The 14,239-nt window shown below is 52.2% G+C and overlaps 1 protein-coding gene across 2 annotated transcripts in view; it reads right to left on the minus strand.

The window, feature by feature from the left end:
• Positions 1 to 10,155: 10,155 nt before the first annotated feature.
• Positions 10,156 to 14,239, minus strand: part of BRPF3 (bromodomain and PHD finger containing 3) — a 37,952-nt gene continuing 33,868 nt past the window's right edge. The window contains exon 13 of one of the 2 annotated variants that reach the window (XM_080664057.1): positions 10,156 to 12,344. In XM_080664057.1, the coding sequence (XP_080520183.1) occupies positions 12,161 to 12,344 (184 nt within the window). In that variant the 3' untranslated portion in view covers positions 10,156 to 12,160. The remainder of the gene's footprint in view (positions 12,345 to 14,239) is intronic. The other variant, XM_080664058.1, reaches the window with a different exon arrangement.

Below are 14,239 nucleotides of genomic sequence, written 5' to 3' on the forward strand. Positions count from 1 at the left end.
TCCCCAGTCATGGTGAGTACAGAAGACAGCCGATTGGTGTTTTTCTCATACATTGATGTTCCTCTCTCTCTCTCGCTCTCTCTCCCCCCCCCCCTTCTCTAAAATCAGTAAAACAGCATATCCTCAGGTGAGAATTAAAAATAATTTTTTTAAAGTAAAAAGAATGAAATCTTACCATATGCAACAACATGGATGGACCTAGAGGGTATTATACTAAGTGAAATGTCCAAGAAAGACAAGTACCATATGATTTTACTTATGTATGTAATCTATACTAATAAAAGGGTAATATGCTAATTAGACCAGATAGACTGGACATCTTCCGGACGTCCTTCTAGACAAAGCCACGGTGGTGGGGGCCGAGGCAGAGGCGGTTAGGGATGATCAGGCTGGCAGGGGAGAACAGTTAGAGGCAATCAGGCCATAGGCAGAGGCGGTTAGGGGCAATCAGGAAGGCAGGCAGAGTGGTTAGGGGCAATCAGGCAGGAAGGCAGAGAGGTTAGGGGCGATCAGGCAGGCAGGCAGGTGAGCGGTTAGGAGCCAGTGATCCCGGATTATGAGAGGGATATCCCAGATTGGAAAGGGTGCAGGCCAGGCTGAGGGACCCCCCCTCCCCCCTGCAGTGCACCGTGCATGAATTTCGTGCACCAGGCCTCTAGTCCAAAAAATAAAAATAAATGAACAATCAAAATAGACACAGAGAACAGATTAATGTTGCCAGATGGGAGGGAGGTTAGGGGGCTAGGTGAAAATGGTGAAGGGATTAAGAAGTACAAATTGGCAGTGACAAATCTGTAAAGTACAGCTGAGAGAATATAGTCAATAATCCTATCTAATAAAAGAGTAATATGCAAATTAATCATCACTCCGCTATACCCACAAGCCACGCCCACCAGCCAATCATGAGCGAGTATGCAAATTAACCCAACCAAGATGGCTGTGGTCACGGAGTGAGCAGGAGGCTTGGGTTTCCCCGGCAATGGAGGAAGTCAAGCTTTCCGCACACCCTGGCGAGCCCAGGCCTCCACTCAAGGCTACAAAGTTTCAATTATAGAAGATAAATAAATCCCAACAAAAATGGCGGCAGCCACAGAGCTAGAGAGACCAGGAGGCTTGGGTTGCCCCCAGCAATGGAGGAAGCCAAGCTCCCACAGCCCTGGCCTACCTTGGTCTCCGCTCCAGGCTACAAAGTTTCTATTATAGAAGATAAATAAATCCCAGATACCAGGGGCCTGTGGTAGTTTGCAGGCCGGCCACGCCCCCATCAACCCAAGCAGAGGCCAGGGAACCCCCACCCTGATCCGGGACACCCTTCAGGGCAAACCAGCTGGCCCCCACCCATGCACCAGGCCTCTTTCCTATCTAATAAAAGAGTAATATGCAAACTGACCATCACTCCAACACACAAGATGGCTGCCCCTATGTGATCAAAGATGGCTGCCCCCATGTGGACACAAGATGGCGCCACAAGATGGCCAGCAGGGAAGGGCAGTTGGGAGGGACCAGGCCTGCAAGGGAGGGCAGTTGGGGGCGATCAAGCCTGCAGGGGAGGGAAGTTAGGGGTGACCAAGCCTGCAAGGGAGGGCAGTTAGGGGCAAACAGGCTGGCAAGGGAGCAGTTAGGCATCAGTCAGGCTGGCAGGGGAGTGGTTAGGGGGTGATCAGGCTGGCAGGCAGAAGTGGTTAGGGGCAATCAGGAAGGCAGGTAGGTGAGCAGTTGGGAGCCAGCAGTCCTGGATTGTGAGAGGGATGTCCGACTGCCCGTTTAGGCCCGGTCCTACTGGGATCGGGCCTAAACGGGCAGTCGGACATCCCTCGAGGGGTCCCAGATTGGAGAGAGTCCAGGCTGGACTGAGGGACACTCCCCCCTCCATGCACAAATTTCGTGCACCAGGCCTCTAGTATTATAATAACTGTGTATGGTGCCAGGTGGGTACTTGACTTATTGGGGGATTACTTTGTAAGTTATATAAATGTTTAACTGCTATGCTGTACACCTGAAACTACTATAATATTGAATGTCAACTGTAATTTTTTAAAAATATATATTTTATTGATTTTTTTACAGAGAGGAAGGGAGAGGAATAGAGAGTTAGAAACATCAATGAGAGAGAAACATCGGTCAGCTGCCTCCTGCACACTCCCTACTGGGGATGTGCCTGCAACCAAGGTACATGCCCTTGACCAGAATCAAACCTGGGACCCTTCAGTCTGCAGGCCAACGCTCTATCCACTGAGCCAAAGCGGTTAGGGCTGAATGTCAACTGTAATTGAAAAGAACATTCACACCAGCGCTGTTTCTAGAAGCAAAAACTGGAAGCGACCCAAATGTCAAACAGTACAACAAAAAATTAAACGTGCAATCTTAGTGCAAGGAACTCCATACCATAGTGAAAATGAGCTAATCACAGCTGTGCGCCAGCATGCCTGAATCTCTAATTGTGTGTCGGGGGTGGGGGGGCGGAGGGACGGTTAAAAGGAAGTTGTAGAAGACTTCATACAATAGACGCTTTCTTCTCTTCAAAATCCAAAAAGGTGAGACCACACAATACTTCGTATATGGTGATATAAACATGTGGCAGGACTTTAAAGAAAAAAGGGCATGGCAAGCATCACACTGAGGATAGTACTCAGGGGAAGAAGAGGTGGGGAGGGTATTTTATCTACTCAGCATTACTAAACGGAGCCAGGAGTCCCTCCAGCCGCCCAGGAAAGCCTGTGTCTTGTGTCCCCTAGGCCAGATCAGACCTGCTCCTGCCTGAGGACGCCAAGGATGGGGCCAGCTTCCAGCAGCTGCCGGGGGGAGTGGCTCTGCAGTCTTTTGTTCCCAGACGAGGCTTACTGGCTCTTTCCCTGACCCTGCCTTCTTATCTCAGACCTTCACCCCACTAGGGATCTGAGCAATTCCTTTGACGTCGCTTCAGAGTCTTCTGAGCCTTCATCCCCGATGACTGACATGTGCCTGAGTCACCGGGGTCAGCCAACAGCAAATGGGCCCTTTCATCCTTTTTAATCCTCCCCTCAAGGACTTGGGGTCCTTGCTCTGCTGCCCCACATTCTTTATTACACTGGAATACCAATGACTCAAAGGAAAGCAGGGTCACAGGCATGTCCCCAAGGATCATGGCCTTGAGAGGCAAAGGCGGGAGATACCCATGATCCTCAGGCACCAGCCAGCGGCAGGGAAGGACGGGACCCTTGTGCAGGGGGTGCTTCTGCTGCTGTGGTTAGGATGGCTCAGGATGAAGTGGTGGGGCTTGGGCTGTAGAAGACAGTGGGCCCCTGCGGCAGGGCCCAGACCCCCAGCCCACTGGCCAGCGATGAGGAGGGGCCAGGAGGTTGTGTTATTCCCAGCTAAGAACTACCTTATTCCCCAAAGAGCCAGTGCAGGGACCTGGAGGCGCTGTAGTGTGGAGGCAGGCGCTGAGGGGACGGGGCAGCTCTCCCGCCCCACCCACCCCCTCCATGGGGGGCTCCCCCATTGGAAAGCACCTTGCGGTTCATAACTCACTTCAGGAGTGAGTACTGTTATTAAGGAAGAGAGAAGCCATGCTGTATAATGGAGCTTAGAGGAGCCATTCAACAAGCAGGTCTGGAGCAGACGCCTGGGGCTGGCGACACTAAGTGTTGGCGAGGACGTGGAGCTGCTGGACGCTCCCCCCCAGCTGTGGGGTGTAAGTTGTGCAGCCAGTGGAAAACTGTTTGGCAGAGTCTGCTATGCTGAACACACACCTGTCCCATGGCCTGGCAATTCTGCTCCTGGGGATACACTGAAGACATACCTGTGTCCACCACATGACACGAACAAGAATGTTCACAGCAGGGCTATTCAGCCCCAAAACAGATTGGTTCAACAAACTCCAGTGTGCTTATACAGAGCGCTGCTACTCAGCAATCACAAGACCCACTGCAGTGACATGCAAAACAGGGGAGGAGTTCAGAGACATAATGCTGAATGGAAGAAGCCAAACACAAAAGAGCACACCCTGCCTGATTCCATTGCCTAAGGGTCCAGAACAGAAGACCCTGCTCAGTGCTTACAGATGTCGAGGCAGCAGTTCCCCTGGGAGGGGGTGGTGACTGGGAAGAACCATGAGCTCCCTCTGGGGCACTGGAAATGCTCTGCATTGTGAGCTGGGTAGTGGGTTCCTGTAAAAATTCATAAAGATTAAACTTAGGCTTGTGCACGGTAATTACTATATGTAAGGTTGTATCTAAAGCAACAATAATATTCCAGGTCTGAAGTCCACTGTTCCTGCCCAGGCCCTGACCACTGGGCTGCTGGTCTCACCCTTGGAAGTGTTGTGCTGTGCAGGTGCTGGAGGCTGTGCAGGTGCTGGGGGCTGTATAGGTGCTGGAGGCTGTGCAGGTGAAGGGGGCTGTGCAGGTGCTGGAGGCTGTGCAGGTGCTGGGGGCTGTATAGGTGCTGGGGGCTGTATAGGTGCTGGGGGCTGTATAGGTGCTGGAGGCTCTATAGGTGCTGGGGGCTGTGCAGGTGCTGGGGCTGTATAGGTGCTGGGGGCTGTGCAGGTGCTGGGGGCTGTGCAGGTGCTGGGGACTGTGCAGGTGCTGGGGCTGTATAGGTGCTGGGGGCTGTGCAGGTGCTGGGGCTGTATAGGTGCTGGAGGCTGTGCAGGTGCTGGGGCTGTATAGGTGCTGGGAGCTGTGCAGGTGTTGGGGGCTGTGCAGGTGCTGGGGGCTGTATAGGTGCTGGGGGCTGTGCAGGTGCTGGGGGCTGTATGGGTGCTGGGGGCTGTGCAGGTGCTGGGGTTTGTGCAGGTGCTGGGGACTGTATAGGTGCTGGGGACTGTGCAGGTGCTGGGGCTGTATAGATGCTGGGGGCTGTGCAGGTGCTGGGGGCTGTGCAGGTGCTGGGGGCTGTATAGGTGCTGGGGGCTGTGCAGGTGCTGGGGGCTGTGCAGGTGCTGGAGGCTGTGCAGGTGCTAGAGGCTATATAGGTGCTGGAGGCTGTGCAGGTGCTGGAGGCTGTATAGGTGCTAGAGGCTGTATAGGTGCTGGGGACTGTGCAGGTGCTGGGGCTGTATAGGTGCTGGAGGCTGTGTAGGTGCTGGGGGCTGTATAGGTGCTGGGGGCTGTATAGGTGCTGGGGGCTGTGCAGGTGCTGGGGGCTGTGCAGGTGCTGGGGGCTTGCCGGTCCTGGGGGCTATACAGGTGCCGGAGTCTGTACCTGAGGGCAAACTGGAGGAGAAAGGATATGGCCCTTTTGGGCATTCTTGCTCATAGACTTTTGAACAAGGGGCAGAATTTGTTGTAGGACTTATTTCCATGGAAATGCACCCACAATAGCAAAGTTCTTGGGATGGAGATATATAGCTCCTGTTCAATTTCAACTGCTGGAGATTATCTATATTTTATTTTTTAAATATGTTTTTATTTATTTGAGAGAGAGAGGAAAGGAGAGGGAGAGAGATAGAAACATCGATCAGCTGCCTCTTGCATGCCCCCTATTGGGGATCGAGCCCACAACCTGGGCATGTGTCCTAACCGGGAATCCAACAGGTGATCTCTTGGTGCATCAGCACACTGGCTGGGCTATCTATATTTTAGTAAAACAAAGTGGCGGAGGTTAAGGGGAACAAAATAATAACAAGTAAAGGTTGGCTTAACCCAGTTCACCAAACACAGCAAGTGAGGATGAGTCAAACTTAGACAGAGGCAGTGTTGGGCTTGAGTTCCGGTCCTGCCAAAAACTTCTGCAGTGCCAGGCTGGTGTCGCTCAGTGGTTGAGCATCGACCTATGAACCAGAAGGTCACGGTTTGATTCCCGGTCAGGCCACATGCCCAGGTTTCGGGCTCGATCCTCAGTGTGGAGTGTGCAGGAGGCAGCCAATTGATGATTCTCTCTCATCATTGATCTTTCTGTCTCTCCCTCTCCCTTCTTCTCTGAAATCAATCAAAATTTATTATATTTTTTAAAAAAGAACTTCTGCAGGGATGACAGACAGCTGACAGCCTCTCAGAGTGGCTGGTTCTCAGCTACCCATTTGAGAAACTAAAATGGGTGCTCTAGACAAAGCAAGGGACTGTAAGGAATGTCATTAATAGGGTGGGAATAGTTATTCTGGGTGGTTAGGATCATCTTAGTTTCTCCTTTGCACTTCTTTTGAAAATTCCCCAAATTAGATAGCAAAGAACAAATTTTATCATCTTTCATGAGCAGTTCAGATAAAATCCTTCAGGGATCTTTCTAGACTGTGAAGCTGGGGAAGCCCTCCCCCGAGCCCCTGAGCTCCCGAGCCCCCTTGCACCTGCCCCCTTGCCCAGCCGGAACCATCGGTTGCATCCCCAATCCTGCCTCTGTGTCCCCAAAAGGGGCCAATACAAAGCAGAGAGGAAGAGGAAGGAAGTCGGACCCCACCTCAGAAGTGAGGGAGTTAGACGGACACCCGCCACTCCTGGCCAGCAAGCCAGGGACTCCCAACGCTCTCGGAAATAACAACACAACCACTCTGCTGAAATTTGGGGACAATTGGCTTTTTAAAAAAATGAAGATATAATTGACATACAATGTTTTATTAGTTTCAGGTGTGCAATATAATTATTTTGTATATGTTGCATAATGTTTACCACAATAAGTCTAGTTAGCATTCGCCACCTTCTATAGTTACAGATTTTTTCTGTTGTGATGAGAAGATTTACTACTGTCTGAACCACTTTCAAGTGTGCAATGCTTTATACAGTATTATTAACTGTATTATTATTATTATTATTGTATATAGTGTTATTATAGTACATTAACTATAGAAAATTAGCTTTTTCTACTCTGTGTGCCTGTGAGTCCCAACCTCTTAAGAATATTAAAATTGTAGAGAATACCAGCACACACATATATAATAATAACATATTAACATACTTTATATATATTTCTTTCCTTTCCACCCCTAGTGCCCTCTGCCACCCTTGAAGGGAGAGAGCAAGCAGAAGGGCACCCCAAGGGCCAAGGTCAAATCAGAGCTCCTATCCAGCTCCGGCCAGCGGACACACACCTCTCCGGCCCCACATCCCACCACACACTGAGGCAGAAACTTCTGCCCCTGGTTTTGGAGAAACCATTTCCATCCTCCAAAGACCCCCTTCCCTTGTCCCAGTTCTGGTAAAGGCCAGACTGGGTGCAGCGGGCAGGACCAGATGTTTACACTCAGTGCCCGACAGGCCCTGCGGGAGGACACTCAGTGCCCGATGGAGGGAGGCCTGCAGACTGGGTAGATGGGCCCCGCCTTCCAGCTCTGCCCCCAGAGCCTGGCATGTTCACCACTCACCCCTCCCTCTTCTCTCACTGTTGAAGCTCACAGCTAGCAAGGTCAGGAGAATCCATGGAAAGGCACATTCACACTCGGGTGTTAAGGGAAACTGACACATTCATGAAAGTGGCCAAACTTGTTAGGAAAATGAGATTTTCTGTTCCTGTCAGGGTGCCTCCCACGTACTCCAATCTCATATTTGAGTCTTGGGTACATAAATTTTAATCTCAGCATTGGTAAAATTCATTAATAAGGACCCTTCTGCTCACCTCGAGGGCTGAGTAGAGGGCCTGCAGAGTAGAAAATGCCGGTTCTATCCAGCACCGCCTCTTCTGCTCTGTGACCACAGGTCTGACCTGCCTCAGTGAGGCAAGCCAGTGGGCCTACATCCTACATCTTAGAGCTTGATGCTGTGTGAGGCCCTCCCCGGGACCAGACCCCTCTGCGGCACCCTTTCCATCCTAAATGTCCTTAGGTCTGCCCTTCCCCTCTCTCCTTGGCCATTCTTTTTTTATATATATATATATATTTTATTGATTTTTTACAGAGAGGAAGGGAGAGGGATAGAGAGCTAGAAACATCGATGAGAGAAACATCCATCAGCTGCCTCCTGCACACTCCCCACTGGGGATGTGCCCGCAACCAAGGTACATGCCCTTGACCGGAATCGAACCTGGGACCTTTCAGTCCGCAGGCTGACGCTCCATCCACTGAGCCAAACCGGTTTTGGCTCCTTGGCCATTCTTGTAACTGCCCTGGCGGGGGTTCCTGTGCACCCCCCCCCCCCCCCCCCCACATCTCTCAGATGTCCTGTAGGCAAACTCATCAGAAACAAAACTCTTCCTGGCCCGGCCCCATGTGGCTCAGTAGTTGAGTGTCGATCTATGAACCAGGAGGTCACCTGTTGGATTGCCGTTCTGGGCACATGCCCGGGTCTCTCAGGCTCGATACTGAGCACTGATTCTCTGTCATCATTGCTGTTTCTATCTCTCCCTCTCTCTTCCTCTCTGAAATCAATAAAAATATATTAAAGGAAAAAGAGAAAAAACAAAACTCTCCCTCCTTCCGCAACCCACTGCTGCTCCCTCCAGCCGCCCTGAGGCCCTGTCTTAATAATATTCCTTCTTTTTGACTCTGATATCTAATTAGTTGCCAAGTCCCAGTCAAGTCTCTTTCCTGTTCCAATTCTTCAGTGGATGCTGCCGCCTATGAGGCATTAATGCCCCACCCTGGCCTTAGGGTCCCATTAAGTCAGTCTCTGAGAGAGTCGAGAGTCCAGAGAGGTCGAAGGCCATGTTGAGGTCACACAGCCAGAGTGACAGGGCTCATGATCTCAACACTGCCTGGCCACGTGCTGGCTTCTGACCAAACGAGGTGGTCATTAGCTGGAATGTGCAATCATCTCCCTGAGCCCTGCCTTTGCTTCGGCACCTCCTGGATCAACATCGCCTTCTCTATTCTGCTGCTAAAATCCCACCCACCTGGTCATTTTTCCTTTACTTGGTTTTCAAAATGTTTTATAGGATGGTCTTATAATTTGCTCTAAATTGCCTTTGAAATTCAAAATATTAATTTATAAATAGGGATTTTAATGCCATTTTTTTCAAGACTTCATTCTTTTGAAATTTTTATTCCCTCAACCAAACATGGTACCTCTCTCCCAAACTCCTCCCACTGTCTCAGAGTTGTCTGCAATGTGGCGTCCTAGGAGTGTAGCTTTGCACCTCCAACATGTATAAGGACTGTCAGCACAATGAACTTTTTTTTTTTTTAATTTATTTTAAGGCAGAGGGGAAGAGACATCAATTTGTTGTTTCACTTATGCCTTCATTGGTTGATCCTTGTGTGTGCCCTGATCATGGATAGAACCTGCAACCTTGACATATGGGGTCGATGCTCTAACCAGCTGAGCCACCCAGCCAGGGCCTGTACTTTGTTAATGTTACAACAAATTGAGAACATTCACACTTTAGTGACTTCAGTGTCAAGAATTTCAAAGGTCCTGTGGAGGTGCTCAGGAGGCCCGTGTCCTCCAGCCATTCACCAGACAAGCACAGAAGCCAGGCAGGCCCAGAGCACCGGATTGGGAGAAGCCCCCCTAGGCCCAGCCCCTGGCAGCCTATCTCTGTGCCTTTCCAGAAATGTTGGAGCCACAGCTGCTGATGGGGAGAAAGGTACACAACAGGCCAGCACGGCCTTGAAATGAGCGCAGCCCCAGAAAAGCCTTGGCCAGATCCTTCCCAGGATCCTGCCACCATTTCTTGGCTGGCTGACCGTGGACAAGTCTTTTAATCTTGGTAGGTTTCCTCATATGCAAAAGGAAGACCCAATTGGCTCATGGATCCCTAATGGACAAAGGAGGTGTGAGCATCCGAGTCGAATTCCATAGCTTGGTGAACTGGGGCTGGAAATGTCCAAAGGGTCCCTTCTCCCACTGAATGAGCACGTGCTCCTAAAGGCACATAACCACAGGGACCCGAGGCCTGGGAGCCAGACTGGCCTCCCAGAGCCCCCAGAGGTGCCCATCTTCACACCGTCCCAGGGCTCCCTCTCCAGCTGGGAGCCTGCAGCAGCTGGACAAACCCAGTCTTTTTGTTTTTACTTTATTTTTAGAGAGGAAGGGAGGGATATAGGGAGAGAAACATCAATGAGAGAGAACCATCGATGGGCTGCCTCTTGCATGCCCCCTACTGAGGATTGGGCCCGCATTCCCATGTCCTGCCCAGGAATCCAACAGGTGACCTCCTGGTGCATGGGTTGAGGCTCAACCACTGAGCCACACCAGCCGGGCTAGGCAACTCCATTCTTAACGGCCCTGGCCTGAGGAGGGCGGGGCTGGAGTAGTTAAGGAGAGAGGTGCAGCCGCCCACAGATGACACCAAACGCGACACAGCAACTGCTGCCCATTAGAACATTTATTTCTCAGAGAGAAAATAATTTCAGACAGTCATATTATAGTAGGTAAAATTAACTTTTGTACTCTTTACAAGCATAGATTTTCTGTTTATTACCTCTCTTATACCATCTGTTATAAACAATTCTAGAAAGCAAATAAAGTCACTTTCTACAATAAATAGAGCATCGTGTGCTTCACAGCAGACGCGACTGAGGCACGCAGGCCCCACGCCACAGCAGGATCTGAGCCGTTTCCCATTCCAAAAGCGCAGTTTTCAAAATGAGACTCAGAGAAAGATTCAGAGAGACGGAAGAGATACACACAGAAAGAGGAGAAATAGAGAAAGCCCCGAGATCTTACAACACAGGTTGAGACGAAGGTCACAGAGTCCACAGCCGAATGACTACCTGGGGAGAGGGGTGCACTGGCTCCTTAAATACCACACTGTGTGCACTTAAAATACTCAGCCACACAATGGAGGACTAGTCATGGAAACTATAGGCCTGAATAATTTAGAGCAATATTTTACAATTATATACACCGTGTCCTTCCCTAGCCATATGCTGCATTGTATTTTGAGTATTGTACAAAATCCAAACCCCATCCTTTGTGTTCTAGTTCTGTTGCTTCCCTTTAAAACTCTGGCTCATGTCCCAAATGTATAAGAAGTTGTGGTGGTTGGTTGATTGTATTTTTAAAAACTCGTGTGTGTAAAAATGGCAGTAATCTCCCCAGTGACTTCGTTTTGTCCAAAACTCCCCTATGAAAAATTTAAAACAATTAAAAAGAACGTCAGGTTAAAAATCAACATGGCAATCAGTGGCCTGCACCCTGGCCCGAGACTTTGGTGCCTAAGAGGTGAGAGGAAACACCCAGAGAACATCGAAGCCTCTGAAAGTCGTGGTTTGTCAGTCAGCTTCCCATTTCACAGCTTTTTTTCCTTCCGTTTTTGAGAAGGTGATGGTGGGAGGGGGTTGAGGAGAAAGAGGGGGGGCAGAGGGTCTGAAATAAAAGTGCAGACTTCCCTGGAGTTGGGAGGTGGGGCAGCCAGGCTGGGCAGGGCCAGAAGACACTGCACTGCAGGCACCACACCGTCCATGGGGTGGACGGGGCTGGAGGCCGCCGTTGCAGAAAACAAGAAGGCCCCCAGGAGCGGAAAGGAAGAAGGAAGGGCAGATGGGCTCCACCTCAACAAGCCTCAACCTCCAAGTGGGCAGGTGGACACTCCCATGTCCAGCCTGTCTGCTGACAGGAGCTGCCCAGCCTCAGCCTGCCTCTTGGCCAGACAGGACGAGGGCAGGAGGCCCCCCTCAATCCAAGGGGAACACTCACACAGTTGGATGTCTGCAGATGTAAGGGTCAGCGGGAGGGGGAGCCGCAGGGGGCAGGGGGCATGGAGGGGTCACCGAGTGGCAGGCTGGCCTCTGTTCTGGGCTCCGAGGAGCCAGGCGGAGGCACCCACCTCGCATAGCAGCTGGCCTCAAAGGGAAACACAAAGACCAATTTGGTAATGGTTTCTGTCAGTTTGGCACAAGAGAAAGGAAAGGAAGAAGGGGAAAGACTGGGCGCAGGTGCAGGTGGGACAGGGAAGAGGTGTGAGAATGGGTGATTAGAGGATTTGGGTGGGGGGGTGAGCTCACTGACATTCCCCACGGGACCCGAGTGTACCCACAGCACCTCTGGGGTCAGTGTCAGCGCCTCGATCACCTGAGGTGTGGTTACCTGGGAGTGGGGTGGAGGGGCCGCACACCCTAAAGAGCACGGGACTCCTGCCTTCTGAGGCCAGGTCCCTCTCCTTGCTGGGCCTCCCAGCTGCTTCTACTTCTAACTGGTTCTTCAGTGGACCAGTCCCTGAGGGAGCTCAGGTGGGAGTTTTTGGCACACAGTAGGCCCAACAGGGGGACCATGCAGTTTGTCAAAACTGGGGCCTCAGCCCAGGCGGCCCCTGGCCTGCTATGAAGGGGACAGAGGCAGGGCAGGCAGACCCAGGCCGGACCCTGCCCTTACAGGTAGCTGGAGGGGACGAAGGAGTGGGGCCCCCGGACACGGCTCAGGTGGATCATTGCTCTGTCATAGGCCACCTGCACTGACTTGCGGATGCTAGTCTTGCGACCTTCCAGCATCTTGAGCTTGTCCACGGTGTCTTCCACGCCCAGGGGCAGGACTTTATCTCTCGGAAGCCACTGCCTAAAATACAATCACAGTAAGATGCCTGGGCCTTGGTGAGTTGGTCCCACGAGGGTGCCCTCAGTTCCTGCTTGCCCAGGACCAGCGCACAGTAGGGAAGGGACAGGCAGAGGGAGGCAGACTGGGACACCTCAAAAGGAGGCCACCAAGGGACCCGTTTTTGCTGTCAGCCCCCTCTCTGCTCACTCTTCTTAGGAGGTAGTCAGGGCAGGAGCCAGGACAGGCCCATGTGCTGCCTCTGGGACTGGCTGAGCCATCGAAGGGCTCCGGGCTCGCCCTGCTGCAGAATCAGGGAGCTCTGCTAGGAAGTGGGGCTGATGCCAGGCATTAATGAACTGATCCCTGGGGGGCCTGAACCTGGTACTTTTTAAAAATATATCACCAGGTGAATCCAACCTGTGGCTAAGAGCCCATCCTTCAGGTCAGATCTGAGTTTGTATCTTAGTTTTGACTGTGGAGCCCTGGCTTTCCTCATCTACAAAATGGGTGGGGAGGGGGGGGGGAGGGGAGGGGCGCGGAACCCAGTGAATATATAAATGAGGATAAATGCAAAGTAATTCACATGAAGGACACTGAGTAAACACAATAAATGGCAGCTATTTTCATTATTATTATCATTTTTACTAGCTCCTCCTACCTCCTCATTCTATGGAAGCAAAGGTGAAGCTCCTGCTGGTGCTGAGAGAAGCCTGAAGTGCTCACCAGCAATGAGCAAGCACGCCTTGCAGTGGGCCCTGCGCGCCCAGCCCCTGGCCCAGGACTGAGACAGAATTCCTGCAGCCACTGAGTGTACGGCAGCTGACAGGCTCTCCACTGGTGACAGGCTCTCCACTGGGTTCTCTCCAGGAATCACCTACCACGAGGGAGCTGCCTGGCCCAAAGTCCCTCCCTCCCCAGGTGCAGCCAGCATTCAATGACTAGTTGGTCTGGGGGTACAAAGGCACAGCATCAATTTCTGATATGGCTAACGAGCCGCCCAGCTCCAGAGCTCCCCATAAGATCAGCTGAAGCTTCTATGGCAAGAGCATCGCAGTTCAACATTTTCTTCTCCCAATGCTGTGTCCCTCATCCCCACAGCTACCCTCAATGCTGCGTCCCTCATCCCCACAGCTCTCCCCAAATGCTGTGTCCCTCATCCCCACAGCTCTCCCCCAATGCTGCGTCCCTCATCCCCACAGCTCCCCTCAATGTTGTCCCCCTTTGTCCCACAGCTCCCCCAATGCTGCGTCCCTCGTCCCCACAGCTCTCCCCCAATGCTGCGTCCCTCATCCCCACAGCTCTCCCCCAATGCTGCGTCCCTCATCCCCACAGCTCCCCCAATGCTGTGTCCCTCATCCCCACAGCTCCCCCCAATGCTGCGTCCCTCATCACCACAGCTCCCCACAATGCTGCGTCCCTCATCCCCACAGCTCCCCCCAATGCTGTCCCCCTTTGTCCCACAGCTCCCCCAATGCTGCGTCCCTCGTCCCCACAGCTCTCCCTCAATGCTGCGTCCCTCATCCCCACAGCTCCCCACAATGCTGCGTCCCTCATCCCCACAGCTCCCCCCAATGCTGCGTCCCTCATCCCCACAGCTCTCCCCCAATGCTGCGTCCCTCATCCCCACAGCTCTCCCCCAATGCTGCGTCCCTCATCCCCACAGCTCTCCCCCAATGCTGCGTCCCTCATCCCCACAGCTCTCCCCCAATGCTGTCCCCCTTTGTCCCACAGCTCCCCCCAATACTGTCCCCCTTTGTCCCACAGCTCCCCCAATGCTGCGTCCCTCGTCCCCACAGCTCTCCCCCAATGCTGCGTCCCTCATCCCCACAGCTCTCCCCCAATGCTGCGTCCCTCATCCCCACAGCTCTCCCCCAATGCTGCGTCCCTCATCCCCACAGCTCTCCCCCAATGCTGCG

The sequence above is a fragment of the Plecotus auritus genome (assembly GCF_963455305.1).
Source record: "Plecotus auritus genome assembly, chromosome: 4".
Taxonomy (NCBI): Eukaryota; Metazoa; Chordata; class Mammalia; order Chiroptera; family Vespertilionidae; genus Plecotus; species Plecotus auritus.